This window comes from Monodelphis domestica, chromosome 5, assembly GCF_027887165.1.
Source record: "Monodelphis domestica isolate mMonDom1 chromosome 5, mMonDom1.pri, whole genome shotgun sequence".
In the NCBI taxonomy this organism is placed as follows: domain Eukaryota; kingdom Metazoa; phylum Chordata; class Mammalia; order Didelphimorphia; family Didelphidae; genus Monodelphis; species Monodelphis domestica.
Window position 1 is genome coordinate 201,162,943 of NC_077231.1, and position 17,159 is coordinate 201,180,101.

General features: G+C 35.8%; 1 protein-coding gene across 2 annotated transcripts in view; it reads right to left on the minus strand.

The window, feature by feature from the left end:
• The window catches only part of TNPO3 (transportin 3), a 125,750-nt gene that overhangs the window by 88,499 nt on the left and 20,092 nt on the right, over positions 1-17,159 (minus strand). For both annotated transcript variants that reach the window (XM_001366676.4, XM_056799690.1), the window contains one exon: positions 6,790-6,990. In XM_001366676.4, the coding sequence (XP_001366713.1) occupies positions 6,790-6,990 (201 nt within the window). The remainder of the gene's footprint in view (positions 1-6,789; positions 6,991-17,159) is intronic.

Consider the following 17,159-nt stretch of genomic DNA (forward strand, 5'->3'; position numbering starts at 1 on the left):
TCCCATTCAAAATCACCTTAGACAAAATAAAATACCTAGGAATCTATCTCCCAAGACAAACACAGGAACTATATGAACACAACTACAAAACACTATCCACACAACTAAAACTAGACTTGAGCAACTGGAAAAACATTAACTGCTCATGGGTAGGACGAGCCAATATAATAAAAATGAACATCCTACCCAAACTTATTTATCTATTTAGTGCCATACCCATTGAACTTCCAAAAAATTTCTTTACTGATTTAGAAAAAAACATAACAAAGTTCATTTGGAATAACAAAGGATCAAGGATATCCAGGGAAACAATGAAAAAAAAATACAAAGGAAGGGGGCCTTGCAGTCCCAGATCTCAAACTATATTACAAAGCAGCAGTCATCAAAACAATTTGGTACTGGCTAAAAAACAGAAAGGAGGATCAGTGGAATAGACTTGGGGCAAGTGACCTCAGCAAGACAATATATGATAAACCCAAAGATCCCAGCTTTTGGGTCAAAAATCCACTATTCGATAAAAACTGCTGGGAAAATTGGAAGACAGTGTGGGAGAGATTAGGTTTGTATCAACACCTCACACCCTACACCAAGATAAATTTAAAATGGGTGAATGACTTGAACATAAAGAAGGAAGCTATAAGTAAATTAGGCAAACACAGAATAGTATACTTGTCAGACCTTTGGGAAGGGAAAGACTTTAAAACCAAGCAAGACATAGAAAAAGTCACAAAATGTAAAATAAATAATTTCAACTACATCAAATTAAAAAGCTTTTGTACAAACAAAACCAATATAACTAAAATCAGAAGGAAAGCAACAAATTGGGTAGCAATCTTCATAAAAACCTCTGACAAAGGTTTAATTACTCAAATTTACAAAGAACTAAATCAATTGTACAAAAAATCAAGCCATTATCCAATTGATAAATGGGCAAGGGACATGAACAGGCAGTTCTCAGCCAAAGAAATCAAAACTATTAATAACCACATGAAAAACGGTTCTACATCTCTTATAATCAGAGAGATGCAAATCAAAACAACTCTGAGGTATCACCTCACACCTAGAAGATTGGCTAACATGACAGCTATGGAAAGTAATGAATGTTGGAGGGGATGCGGAAAAGCAAGGACACTAATTCATTGCTGGTGGAGTTGTGAATTGATCCAACCATTCTGGAGGGCAATTTGGAACTATGCCCAAAGGGTGATAAAAGACTGTCTGCCCTTTGATCCAGCCATAGCACTGCTGGGCTTGTACCCCAAAGAGATAATGGACAAAAAGACTTGTACACAAATATTCATAGCTGCGCTCTTTGTGGTGGCCAAAAATTGGAAAATGAGGGGTGTCCCTCAATTGGGGAATGGCTGAACAAATTGTGGTATATGTTGGTGATGGAATACTATTGTGCTAAAAGAAATAATAAAGTGGAGGAATTCAATGGAGACTGGAACAACCTCCAGGAAGTGATGCAGAGTGAGAGGAGCAGAACCAGGAAAACATTGTACACAGAGACTAATACACTGTGGTATAATCGAAAGTAATGTACTTCTCCATTAATGTCAATGCAATGTCCCTGAACAATCTGCAGGGATCTAAAAAATACTATCCACAAGCAGAGGATAAACTGTGGGAGTAAAAACACCAATGAAAAGCAACTGCTTGACTACAGGGGCTGAGGGGAAATGACTGAGGAGAGACTCTAAATGAACATTCTAGTGCAAATACCAACAACATGGAAATGGGTTCGAATCAAGAACACATGTGAAACCCAGTGGAATGGTGTGTCAGCTGGGGGGGGGGGGGGGGGGAATGATCTTTGTCTCTAATGAATAATGCTTAGAAATGATCAAATAAAAAATTATTTAAAAAAAAAACTAGATCTAAACAATTGGAAAAACATTGATTGCTCATGGGTAGGAGGAGCTAACATAATAAAAATAAAAATCCTACCCAAACTTAAAAAAAAAAATGGAAGCTGCTAAATCTTGTGTGATCCTGACTGTGATTCCTTGATATCTAAAATGTTTTTTTCTTCTCACTTGCAGTATTTTCTCCTTAACCTAGGAGTTCTAGAATTTTGCTATAATATTCCTGGGAGATTTCATTTTAGGATCTTAGAAGGTGATCATTGGGTTCTTTCCATTTTTATTTTACTCCATGGATCTAAGATATTGGAGCCGTTCTTTCTAATTTCTTGAAATACAATGTCTAAACCTTTTTTGGACCATGGCTTTCAAGTCATCCAACAATTCTTAAATGACCTTTTCCAGGTCAGTTGTTTTTCCGTGAGGTATTTCATAGTTTTGTCTATTTTTTTCATTCTTTTTACTTTGTTTTATTGTTTCTTGATGTTTCATGGGATCATTAGTTTCCATTTGTCTAATTCTAATTTTTTAAAGATATTTTCTTCAGTGAACTTTTTTTACCTCTTTTCCAATTTGGTCAAATTCTGGTTTTTAAAGTTCTTTTCTTCAGTGAATATCTATGGGTCTTTTACCATTATGCCAATTATATTTTTTAAAATGTATTTTCTTCAGTAATTTTTTGTGTGCCTCTTTTACTAAACTGCTAGTTTTCTTGTTGTATTTTCCTTGCATCATTCATTTTTTTTTGCCAATTTTTCCTCTACTCTTATCTTTTTAATTCTTGTAGGAATTCCTGATAGTCCGGGTCAAATTAGTATTTTTCTTTGAGGTTCTCTTTATAGCTATATTCACACTATTGTCTTCTTCTGAGTCTGTCTTGGTCTTCCCTGCTGCCCAAGTAGCTTTCTATGGTCAAGGGCTTTTTTTTGTTGTCTGCTCATTTTTCTAGTCTATTTGACTTTGAACTTTATGTTAAAGCTAGGCTCTGCTCACCTGGGAGTGGGAAAGGCACTGATCCAAGCTTCAAGTGTTTTTGTGCTTCTATTTTTAGAGCTAACTCTGGAGGCCTGAAAGTTTTATGTGTGTCCAAGATAGTATTATTCTGGGAGAGGTGTGGTCACTGCTCTGCACTCTGGTCTTTACCCAGGGAAGTGTCCCTATTCCCCTGCAACCATAAGTATTAATGCTCCTCTCAACCCCTGAAGCTATGACTAGAGTCTCTGCTATTTCCTTGAGGCCAATCACAAGTGCACCTTTCTGCTCTAGAACTGCAACCCAGAATTACTTGGAGGCAACTGAGTTGCCATTTAGTGCCAGCTGTACCCAGTGCTAGCAAAGCTTTCTACATAATCTCTTTCTGACTTTAACCACTCTGGGCTGAAAACTCTCAAGGTTGCTTGTTGCTGCTACAACCAGCTCTAAGGTCTACCATTTGTACTCCAGTCTTGCCATAGAGCCTACACTCATTCTAGTGTTAGAGAACTCTCCTAAGGACCTCCTAAATTTTCTTGAACTGGAAAACTGTCTTGCTCTGACTTTCTGTTGGCTTTGTTGCTCCAAAATTTTATTTGAGGTAATATTTTAAAATTTGGAGGGAAATGTTGGGAGTCCCAAACTGAAGCCTGTAAGATTTTCCATGGAATTCTTTCTATAGGTCATAGCTCTATTAGAGCTCAAAGGATCTCAGGGTCTATCTAGTACAACCCTCTCATTTTATAGATGAAGAAACTTGAGACTCTTCATCCTCTTCTCCCTCTTCCTCCTATAAAATTAAGAATCCACCCCTGGATTCCCAGGCCTAACAAATAAACTGTGAATCTTTGCCCAGAAGCAGGTCACCACACTACTTCCTGTTAGTAAACATGTCCTCACTATCACCCTCTCTACTTCCAGCTCTCTATTAAGAGTTGCTTTCCCCATCAGAACATAAGCTCCTTGAAGGAAGGGGCTTTTTACCTGCTTGTTTTTGTATTCCGAGAGTTAACGTTCTGGAACATAAGTGCTTAATAAATTATCTATCAATATACACAGAGATAAAGTTTATATGAATTGCCAAAGGGTATACAGCTAATTAGAAAGTGATATTTTAATCCAAGTCCTCTGACTTCAGAACCAGGGTTCTTTTCACTATACCAAATTAAAAGTTTACTATATTCATAATTTTTAAATGTTTCTCTATCACTTAGCCACTCATATGCCAAGCAGAAGAAAAGAAGTCACTAAAGGAGAAAAAGTGTTTTAAGTCTCCACATTATAGAAACAACTACTATTTGCTGCCTTTTTTTTGAACTTTCTTTAGAAGGTAAAGGTTTAAAAAAAATCTTAGTATTAACAAGCACCAACAAATATGAACATTTCCAAATGAAAAGAATAAAAAGATTATATATAAAACTGAATTTATTATGCAGCTTTTAAAAAGTATATATTATATTTAATATGGTTTGGGGAAAAGTTCAGCTTCTCCATCTACCCTTCAAAATTTCCTTCTAATCTCTTCCACATGTTTTTAGAAAATGTTTCATTGATATTCTTATCTTTCTTTTCTTTATATCACTGTCACACCATATTGGCTCTCTCCAACCAAGCCTTCTTTTGTAATCAATTAGTAAAATTAAAGAAAAGATAAATAAGTACATTAACTATTTATAAACATGTCTTATTAGGCACCTCTAGTCCATCACTGTTCTACAGAAACATACTTCATATTAGCCTTCTTTAGTCATGTCTAGTCATTGAACTGATCAGGGTTCTAAAGTCTTTCAAAATTATCCTTTACAATTTTGTAGTCATTGTATAAATTGTTCCCTTGGCTCTGCTCTCTACACTCTGCATCAGTTCATAAAAGTCTTCACAAATTTCTGTGAATTCATCATAATCATCATTTCTTATATTGAAATAACATTACATTACACTCATATCATAATAGTCATTTCTCAATTGATAAGATACCCTATCTACTGTCTTTTTTGCTGAGCTCTATAAATCCCTATTTTTTTTCCTGTCTTGTCAGAACACTATTCAGTTGTAAAAAAAAAAATCTAGGAGGACTTTATTGCACTGTTTGAATCTAGCCCTGCATGGTTGGGAAGCTGGACCACTTCTACCTTGTATAAGGGGAGTCCTCTCCCGAGATCACACACTTGGGCCCTGTCTACAACATGCCACAGAGGATGGGTCATGGGGCAGTGGAAAGGACTGGGATACTGCTCCAGAGTAAAAAAGAGAAGGAATAAAAGAGAGGGTTTCAGGAAGTGAGCAGTCTCTATTCTCTTGGGTGAGGCAAAAGGAAGGTGGCTAAGGAAGCACCCACATGGCTAGTTAGAATAGGCTTTTTCTCTCTGTCTGCCTTCTCTTATTCAAGTAAATATTACTAAATTCTATGGAAATTAAGGACCGGAGTTTAATTTAGTTATTACAATATGCTGCTTAGAAACCATTAAGTAAGGACCAAGGTTATGTTGAACAGAAAACCAGTCAATTCCGAAGTCTAGTTTAAAAAGTTTTCTAACATCTCAAACAAGTCATGTTATATCTGAAAACTGGTTCTAAATTTCTATTTTGTAGATGTCAGTTCTTATCCTTCCACTAACATTGTTCATCAAACAGTACTTTCTTTGTTCTCATTGTTCTTGATCCTAACTCAGATAAAGTTAATATAGTTAAGATTCCCTTCATTCTCTTTTCTCTCTAACAAATTAAGCCCTTCAATTCCTAATTATGATTTCATTCCTTCCAGGAAATCTTCCATAATTGACTCCACTCTTTTACTTAAAAGTTTATGTACTAGGGGCACTTGGATTGAGAACTAGGCTCAGAGATGGGAGTTCCTGGATTCATATCTGGCCTCAAGACACTTCCCAGTTGTGTGACTCTGGGCAAGTCACTTGACCCCCATTGCCTAGCCCTTACCACTCTTCTGCCTTGAAGCCAATACACAATATAGATTCTAAAATGGAAGGTAAGGGTTAAAAAAAATAAAGGTTATATATTAAGGCTATACCATATCAATCTATATCTATTGTGTTATTTTTCAAGTAAGTTCAATTGTTCATGAGTATACAATGACTCTCCCATCATACTGAACACTTTCCGAAGACAGGTTATAAATCCTTGTAATATGACTTCCATTCTCTCCTGAAGATGACTCACTCACTCTCTTGTTTGTTAGTCTCCTTTTATTTCCCTATAGTATCTATATAGAGAAGTAGGTAGTATGGCATATAGGTAGATGCAGGACAATGAGGTAGGCAGAACACAGGGTTTGGAGTCAAGAAAGCCTACATTCAAATCCTGCGTCTCACACTAGATATAACTCTGGCCTAATCACTTCACATTTATGTACTGCAAGCAACTCTGTAAGAATTATCTACTAAGTTGGTAGAGAGAATGCCTTTGCTAACAAAATCAAAGATCCTATAAATGTAAGGTACACCCAGTCAAATTTAAGGCTCAGGATCAGATATAGGCAGGAAGATGGTACAATGAAAAGTGCTGGTCTTGGAGTCAGGAAGACTCATCTTCCTGAGTTTAAATCTGGCCCCAGAAACTTACTAGCTATGTGACCCTGGCAAGACACTTGACTATTTGCCTCAGTTTCTTCATCTGTAAAATGAGCTGAAGAAGGAAACAGCAAACCATTTCAGTATCTTTGCCAAGAAAGCCCCAAATGGGTCATGAAGAGTCAGACACAACTTAAACAACTGTACAACAAATCAGATAACTGCCCCAAATATGTATTGGTGCAAATGTCTGGGAAAATGTGTACCATACCATATTAGAGCAGTAAGACTGGAATAAGGTTATCACTGCTACCTAGATTTGCTACCAACACCAATGATAACATTTTGATTTCTCATCATGTTAATGAAAACTTGATGACTGGTCCTGACCAAATGTTCCCCTCAATGAAAGCATAAAGATTTACCTGAGTTACAATGACAGGAGATAAGTCTTTCAAGTTCTGGATATGTGACAGCAACGAGTCCCGTAAAGAGGCATGAGAGTCTGTTGGGAGTTCATAGAATGAGGTTTGAATTTTCATCTTCATTGTCTGTGCTGCAAAATAGCACGATTCTACATCCTGCCGTATCTGTAACAATTGATCAGAGATTTCCCATGCATGAACCTAAGAACAAATCAAAACAGAGATATTCAAAATCTTTTAAACATAAGTAAACACTATCAGAAATAGAAAAACACTCAATTGGTAACAGAGTAGATATCCATCAACTGAGAAGTGTCTGTCACCAAAATTATGGTACATGGATATAAATAACTGAATAAAAATGTAATTAAAATCGATATGAATCCAAACACAAAACTAGCAGAGCAGAAAGCACAAGCAAAAGAATAATACACGTGCCATGTAAACACAATAAGCAACAAATTCATATTAGATATTCACATCTTCACTAATTTTTTTTCTCAAAAGGAGATGGACTGAATGATTACCTCCTTAGATTTCTGTATGAAAAATGCCATCTTGAAAGTCATTAATTCTCAGTGACTGAATAAATTCTTTCTTCTATAAAAACCACAGATAAATGATAATTGAGATACTAACAAGGTGAACTAAAGAGAAAAAACTACCCTTATTTTTAAAAATTAGGAAAGCAATAGCACATAACAGAAGTAATAGTTGTATGTGCAATTCATAAGACCTCACTTGCTGGCTTCAGTTTACATATTTCTTTTTCTTATTTTATTTTTGTGTTCTTGTTCATACTTTTGAATATATGTTATCAATGGAACTTGTAATAAAATTCTTTTTTAAAAACAGCTAAGCATAAAGTCGAGGTGAAGAACCTTAGCAGGGATAGTAAATGACCTAGAAAAATTCACAAAGTGAATGAAAAACTTTAAAAGCTTTCAGTGTAGGCTTACTACACATGCATATGTGTGTGTGTGTGTGTGTGTGTGTGTGTGTGTGTATTTTGAGATGAGACAACACTTTTATCTTCAATCTTATAGTGAACTGGAAAAGGGCATCAGTTCACAAGCATTTATTAAGTAATACTACATGATAGGCATGTTGCTGAAAATTGGGACTACAAAAGCAAAAGCGAACAATCTCTTCCCCAAGAAGCTTACATTTTAAAGGCAGAGACCACATTCTTTGACTATAGCATCCCCATCTATTTCAATTAATCAACAATCTAACTACCAGCTAGTGCCATGCTGTCCTTTTACTCTAAAAAATGAGCAGTTTTGTCAATCTCAGATTTCTAATAACAGCTAGCATTATGTAGTACAAAATAATTCACAAAAATTAACCCTTTTTATTCTCACAACAATCCTGGAAAACAGGCACTACTATTGTTCTCATTTTTACAAATGATGAAACTGAGGCAGAGGTTTAAAAGAGTTGCTCCAGGTCACAGAGCTAGTAGTTGTCTAAGGCTGGATTTTAACTCATGTTCCTGACTCAGGTTAAGCACACTATCTACTACACCATCTTGCTTTAGCTGCTTCCACTTCTGCTTTAAAATTACAACTCTTAGAAGCACACTGCTTTAATTTTTTTTCTTGTAGTTACAGGTAAGAAAGAAGGATCTCTTAGAAAATTAATTGATCTGGGGGCAGCTGGGTGGCTCAGTGGATTGAGAGACAGGCCTAGAAATGTGAGATCCTGGTTTCAAACTTGACCTCAGATACTTCCTAGCTGTGTGACCCTGGACAAGTCATTTAATCCCCTAGCCCTTACCACTCTTCTGCCTTAGAACCAATACAAAGTATTGATTCTAAAATGAAAGACAAGGGCTAAAAAGAAAAAAAAAGTTAATTGACCTAAGGAGATACTTCAAATTATATGAAAACAGATTATCCAGCTTTTAAAAGTACATTCCAGGTGCAATTAGGTGGCTCAGTGGATAGAGAATCAAGCCTGGAATCAGGATGACCTAGATTCAAACCTGGTCTCAAAAACTTCCTAGCTGTGTGACCCTGAACAAACCACTTGACTCTGTTTGCCTTGCCCTTGTACTTCTTTCTTAAAGTTGTTACTAAGAGAGAAAATATGGACTGTTTTTTAAAAATTAAAAGCAAATTCCAAGTATAGAATTATGAAAACTTATCTATTAAAATTCCATCTGTATTACATGTCATTTCATGTGTCATTTTCTTTCTTTTTTGTTTTAAAGGAATTTAGAAGCAAAAAACTATTATAGGTGACTAATCCAGACAGTTTTAGTCATACAATTAGAAACTTGGTCTACAACATTATTTGCTATAAAGGGAAATCTGATTGTCAAGTCCATCTTCATACTCAGTTACTGGAATACCAAGGGGTTTACTAACTGAAATATCAAAAGAACCTTACTATGTCATGTACAGCAGGCCCAAGCTACAGACTTTGTAGATAATACTGTAATGATGTTCTAGCTTACAAGAATCAAACTGAAAATACCTAAGATTATATATAGTGACTCTGCCAAAGTAATAAAAATGAAAATCTTAATTAACTACAAAACAGTAGTACAACAAATGTAAATTCATCTACATGTGAATAAAGAGCAAATTTAGTTTGTGATTTGATTGCCTACATTTATATTTAGGCCACTAGTTGGCTGGCATTAAGGGTCAGGCTTGATTCAGGCCAATGGTCAGTTTCAGGACTGGTATAAAATGAAACACTTGAAGACCAATTTACAGTTTAAAAAAAAATGAATTTTATTTAGCCATAGCACAGAAAGGATATTCTATTCATCAAGAATACAGAAGTGATTCAATCTTTCTCACCTCTCCTGTCTCTACTCTAGCCACAATGGTACTAGAGCTGGTACATCTGCTTACAGAAGGATTTGAAACCAGGGAGAAAGGAGCTCCTGACTTATCCAGATAAGTAATAGGGAAAGGGAGAAGGAGTTTAATAGGTAAATGAAGTCTTGATATTATTTAAAGAGTTTTGACCCCATAGACCCCTTGAAAGGGTTTTTGGACCATCAGAGGATACCAGAGGTCCTTGGACCAAGCTTTGAGAACCGTTGCTCAAGAGAAAGTCCAAAACTGCCACACTTGATATATCTGGGGATCACTATCATTTGGAGTCTGGCCATAGACTTAATGATTTTATTTAATCAGAAAGGAGTAAGGGAGAAGGATGAAAGAGAGAGAGGGAGGAAGCAGATTACTTTTAGGGAAGATTTACCCTAATCTAGCTTCTCCATTTAGTTTGTTGTTCCATAGCAGCCATGTGTACCATCCAGTAAGCATCAACACATGGAAGTAGAGAGGCCAAAATCCCATCTGGCCTCAGTTTATCAAATTTGCTCCCTGACCACTGACTCTCACCCATCACACTTCATAAGTGAAGTGTTGCCCTTTCTCCTCTCCCTGGGCTGCCCAGAGGACATCCTGCTTGTCTCCTGCCTTGTTGTCCCCTACCTCAATTTCTGGCTTTTCCTGCTGACTACAGGAGGCACCAGTTTTGATTCTAACCTCATGATCAAAGTCTCCTCAATAATTTCCTTCACATATGCATATTTAGCAAATGACACTTTACAACATTTATCATCTGTCGGGAACAACTTTTAAAGACAGAATATATTCACATCTTTCTCTGTTAAATTTACTTTCAAGTATAATTTCCTATCTTTTTCTTTTCTCTGGAAAGTGAAGAATTGTAGGCTAAGGAATCTGCTCTCACTAAGAGCAAATTCAGAATGCTGGAGTGCAAATTTGTTTTTGTTTTTTAATAATCATTTGGGCCTATTTAAGGCATACTATGATTTGTTTTCTAATCTCATCAGGTCAATGCAAGGTGGGAGTGTTGTCCATCACCAGTGGGGCCACAGGTTGCATGGGTTTCTATTTCAGAAATCCTTATCATTCAGGCCTCCTATTCTTCCCTATTGCCCTTTTCCCAACTCTAATTTAATTCCAATCTTTTGACCATCACCAAAATATGGTGGGATATGCCTCACTTGGGCTGATTTGGCAGTGCAGAATAAGAAATGAGCTACTCATAGATCATCTAACAGTTAACAAAAGTATATTTACATAGCACAGGAAGAAAGGATATCCTGCAAGGATATAGCATTGATTCAATTGGGCACAGTTATTTAACCTCTGCTTTGATCAGCTGGTGCTCCAGTTATAAGCATGAGAGAAGTCTGAGGAAGGAGATTGTGACTCTTCGTGGACTAGTTTTTGTATTTAGCCAATTTGGCCTGCATGGGGTAAAGTTGCACCCATGTCAGGTAAAGTTGCACCTATGACATTTATCTACAGTGATGAGGATTTTTTGGCCAATGAAACTCATGAAATCACTCACTTATCCTTCTAAAGAACTGAATGAAATAAGGCCATTACCATGCCACAGTCTTTCAAATATCACATAACAGCCAATCATCCAGCACACTACATATACTCTGAATTGGCCTTGCTTTCTTGCTTTTGCTGGTTACTAGTGAACCTGATAAAACACAGTCAAGGTCAGAGTCCCAAGTTGGTCACAATATTTGACCTTTAGATATTATTTTGGCTTAAATACTAGAATTTATGCTTATTCAACATTTTTGAGCATCTAACTTTGCATAAAGTTACTTATTAAGCCATCAGAAAGATCACTAAACATTCTCATTACTTCTATGTAAGACAATTTGGTTCAAAACTCATTTTATCCAATTTCCCTCCTTCTACCTAAGCTATTACATACAACTGGAATATTTCTCTGAAAAAGTAATACTGAAAACAGATTAAGCAAATACTTATTGGTTCTTCCATCACCCACATAATTATTATGGTATTATCACTGAACAAATAAACCACAAATAAATTTCACTTTAACATAACATAGTTTAACTTTAATCTGCATAGCTGTCTCCTTGAAGAAAGAAGACTCAAGGTGCAAAAAAAGACATGCTTTTTTGAACACAATGTGGAAATTTGCTTTGCTTGACTACCTATATCTATTTGTTACAAAGGTTTGTTTTGTTTTGTTTTTAATCCTTACCTTCCATCTTAGAATCAATACTGGATATTGGTTCCAAGGTGGAAAAGAGGTAAGGGCTAGGCAGTGGGGAAATGGAGAGTTAAATGACTTGCCATGGGTCACACAACTAGGAAGTAGCTGAGGTCAGATTTCAACCCAAAACCTCACACCTTCAATCTGGCTCTCAATTCACTGAGCTGCCTAACCTGTCCCAATTTTGGTTTTTTCCCAATTGGGACATGGTTCAAATTTGTATATATTAGTACTCCACTACACAGATCTGCTCTTTGCTCCATTATTATACAGAATTTCTTTGTTCAAGCTACAAGCCTACTGAGAATGAAATTTTCTTGAGACTGACATAGTAATCTAATGCCTTTATTTCTAGAGATATGTAAGAAAAAGTCCAAAATTACAAACAGAAAAATTAATAGTTCTTAATTCAAATTATAAAAGGTTTCTTTTTTTTGCAACAAGCTCTATAAACTTCAGCATGGTACAAGAGAAATAACAAAGGGTAGGCTGCCTAGGGAGACTAGGCCCTTAATCCAGGCTACCCCACTAACTAGCTAGATGGCCTCAGGCAAGTCACTCAACCTTTTTCAGGCTTTCACTTTTTCATTAATAAAGTGAAAAGAATGAGGCTGCATTACTGCTAGGAGAGCTTCAGGAAAGAATCAAAGTGTTTAAGGCTTATTAACTACTAGACAAAAAGGCTGAGGGTTAAGGGTAAGAAAATTCAAATATTAGAAACTGTTGCCAATTCAAATTGAAGCATTCCTTTGGGAAATAAGATTCCCTTATAAAAATTCAACTTACACACAGTTTTCATGAATACATTTATTATATATGTCTGCTAAAAGTGTTTGTAGTAATAAGTAGCTCCCATTCAAGAAAATACGCATTTTACAAAAAGCTTCATCAAATTCCCCTGGACTCCTGGGATAAGAAGAGTTCTCTTTTGTGCAGTTCTTGACTCTACTGGCATTAGAATTTAATTATGTAAGGATAACAGAAGAATCTATATAGTCACACACAACTACCACTGTGTGCCTATATAGATTATATGTATAATATAGACACACATTGTATATTATATATACATGTTATACACCCACATAGAATATACCCAGTGTACAGTGAATGTACCCACACACATACTTTAAAGTATAGGTAATACAATTAGTGTAATACAATTAACCTTTTTTATACCACTTTGTATCTTAAATGAAACATAGAAAAGCCAACTCTTAGCTAATGAAAAATAAGACAAGAACAAGGCTAGAACAAGGAACTGGAAGTATGGGAGACTAATAGACTAGAATTTTCCAAAGTGGCTACAGGCATTTCTGACCCTTTTCAAATATTTGCAAATCAGAAGATACTGAAAGGGAGTTGATGGAGAAACTTAAGATCAGATATTATTTTTGAGTGTTAAAGAAAAAGTCAGAGGAAACAAAGAGAAAATACTCTTGGTCTTTAAAGATATATCATTCTGAGGTAGCCAGGTGGCCCAGTGTATAGAACACCAGGCCTAGTGTCAAGAGGACCTGGGTTCAATCTGGCCTCTGGCACTCCCTAGAACCTAGACAAGTCACTTAACCCAGTTCACCTGGCACCTGGCCCCTACCCCTCTGTCTTAATTATTAAAAAGACACAAAGTAAGAATTTTGTTTTCTTTTTAAAATTTTTATGGTATATCATTCTGTAGACTTCCTGTCAAAGCAACAATAGGAAGATCTGCTAGCTCCCACATTCCTACTCCAATGAATCCCAGTAGTTTGTAACAAATACAACTGAACACACAAACAGAATAATAACTAAGAAATCCAATGAGAAACGCCAGTAAATGGCTTCATCTTCCTCAGAACTGCCAAAAAATGAGCCAGAAGACAAGATGATAGGAAAGGAGGCCCCTTCAGCAAAGTAACTCAACCAGAAAAAGCACACATGTAGCCTACAAGGCTCAATGTCAGGCAGCAAGGGGAAAAAAAAAAACTCCTGAGAAGCCCCTATATGTTCAGAAACTCACAGATAGGAGTAAGAGGCCAAGCCCAAGAATTCCAATATTCAGTCATGAGACACTAAAGAGTCCTAAAGATTTAATGTTCTTTACTCAAAGATCTAGAGGGGACTGTAACCCTAGAAAGTAAGTCAATGAAAGAACTCAGGACCTATAACTCAGGATCTAAAATAGGATCACAGAAAAGTACAAAATGGGGAAGAGTCTGGCTAAGTTTCAGAATTAAAGCTGAAAGAGAAGAACAAATAAATAAAACACTGATAAGTCTCAAAAATTGTTGCAAATCTTAAGATCCTGAAAAAATGAGGAAACAAGTATAAATGAAAGCAACGACTCAAGAAGAAAAATGGCTTTTTTTCCCTTCAAAAACTACATGAATACCTACCTAGACATTAAATGGCATTAAGACAGGTAAAGAAGTACTAAAACAATCTCTCTGGGTAGATGACATGGTGATTTACTTAGAAAATCCTAAAGGAATTGGCAAAGGTTTCAGCTAAGTTGCAGGCTATATAATATAGCCACAAAAATCAATGACAGTTGTCCCCAATGGAAAAAAAAAATCCAAGAGAAATCAAAAGAGAAATCCCATTCCAAATAACTACAAAATGCATAAAATATCTGAAAATATATCTACCAAATGACAGAAAATACAGTAGTCCCTTGCTATATAGTGGTTCACTTATTACAGCTTCACTGTATCATGGGTTTTTAAAATATATATCTAATTCTGTATCATGGAGTTACACTTATCATGGCACACTATTGACTGATGGAATGAAGTGACCAACCACAGCACTGTGTTCTGTATCCTAGTTGCTTCTTGGTTCAGTGACTATAGGTTAATGAGTGCGGGTAAGGTTTCTAGGAGAGTGGGAAGGGTTTATAAAGCCTTAAAATAAAGAAATAATAAAATAAATATGCCATTACTTCACAGATTTTCACCTCGTGGGGTTCTCTGGAACCTAACTCCTGCTATAGGTGAGGGATCACTGTACTTAAGATTACTAACTATCCCTTAATGAAATAAAGAACTTAAATAAGTCATGACTGGGTTGTGCCAACATAATAAACATAACAAAACAACCAAAGTTAATTTATGATTTTAATGATATACAAAAGGATACTTTACAGAACTGCAAAATAATAAATTAAATTTTTAAAAATATAGCATTTATATAGTGTTTTAGAGTTTTTGCAAAGCATTACATTATCTCATTTGATCCTTATAACACCCTGTAAGGTGGATGCTATTCTTATCTTATTTTATAGGTGAGGAAACTGAAACAGATAGTAGTAAAGTGACTTGCTCAGGGTCACACAGTAAGTATATGAAGTGGGTAAAGATTCAGAAGGTAAAGATGAAGGGGAAATAGCACTTCCAGACCTCAAACTATCTTACAAAGCAGCAGTGATCAAAACCACCTGATGTTGGTTAAAAAAAAAGAAGAGAGGTGTAAAAATGATGACAAAAATAGAGTTCTACTGGGAAAAAATTATTAATGCTCAGAAGTCCAAAAGAAAATATTAATAGGAAGGATAATTTTGAAAGTAGCATGTAGAATTACTTACCTTTTTTTCCCTTCTTTTTTTTAAACCAAGCAGAACAAAATGGAGAGTCAAGTTTCAAACATAGAGCCCCATTCTGCCTCAAGAAAATAGCACCTAGCTTAGGAGAATTCTGGATATAAAAAAAAGACAGTTCTTCCTCCTACTATCTCAAAGTTAGTTGATATGCAGTACAGACAAAAATAATTATTTAGTGTTTAAGTTCAGAATAAAAATATTTTTTCAAAAATATGTGATTGTCATCTTAGGCAGGAAAAAAAATAAAACCCCAATCATAGGCCCACTGAACCACATGATCGATCATTTGTTTTTCTTCTGCGTTTCTGCTCCCACAGTTCTTTCTCATAAATTCCTCTAGATTGTCCTGGATCACTGTATTGCTTTTTGGGCTTCTCTTGTATCTCATGTTTCTTTTTTGTGACCTCAAATTATTTGTTTAGGTCTGGCTTATTCCTCAAGAATGCTTGGTTCTGGGGGTGGAGCCAAGACAGTGGAGTGAACCAGAACAGCTCCAATCACCACAAGAATCCTCTCTGACCAAGACTAAACATTGCCACAAAATGAACACAGGAATGAAAGAACCAACAAGGAGACAGAGTAAAACAACTATCAAATCAAGAAAAGAAAAAACAAAAGGTAGGCAGAAAACATCCACGGCACTGGGGTGAGAAAAGAGCAGAGCCAGAAAGAGGCCGTAGCAAGGAGGGAAGCCTATATTCCCTTTCTAAGAGTGATGTTTTAAAATAACTGAAAGAATTACTGTATTTTGGTTAGTTTAGTGAAAATAAAAGATAAAAAATTTTCCCATCCCAGTTTGTCTTCCTCCCATGTTAAAAAATGCTGATCTAAAGGTATATTACTTTATTCAGTCATGTGCCAGATGTATTTCTAGCAAAAAAAAAAAATATATATATATATACACATATATATCTGGGAATATATGAATTTTCTTTCCATCAAGATGGCAGGTAAATAAGGAAAAGAACAAAGAAAATATAGCTGAAAATATGGTCAAGAAGCATTGCAATTGGAATCTCATTCTGGCTAGAAAGACTGCCAGATATTCATTCCTGATCTGTAATATATCCTAGGAGTCGAGTCTAAGATTGAAAGGAAGAGAAGCTTCCTCCTCCTATCTCTCAGCCAGCTGATGATAATACCAATTGGTGATGAGATTAGAAATACTCCAAATGTTAAAAATTAGCAAACTGTCTAGGTATTATCCATTTCCCAAGCTGTTAAGTCAGGAAGAAAAGTCTTTTAGTCAACGTATGAAACTGAGCACCAGCATCATTCCTGGCAAAGTTCTAATAATGCTTGTTGGCTTTAGTCAAGTAGTTTTCCTAAAACAAGCTATTTTCTTGCTACTTGTAAATGGATCCCTCACCATCAATCCTGTTACTCCAGGAAGGACCCATCAGATATTTGTCATTGCCATTTATACCAAGGCTAGCCTTTCAGTTGTAAACATTCCAAATCATCTTACTGATGCTTACTTGAATAAAAAGTGGCGGTGTAGATCCAGACACCAAGAAGAGATTTTTGACCCCCCCCCAAAAAAAAAACTGAAATAAAAGATTACAGAACAGCTGCAAGCCTAACTAAAAAGAGTTTAAATGGATTCTCAACTCCTACCCAAAATCCAAGATTCCTCAGTACTGTGGGTACCTGTATTCAGTACTCTCTATCTCTCTCCAATTGAATTTATGCTCACAAACCAATGTTTTTTAAATGCTTTACAAATAATGCCTTAAACTATTTGGAACAATAA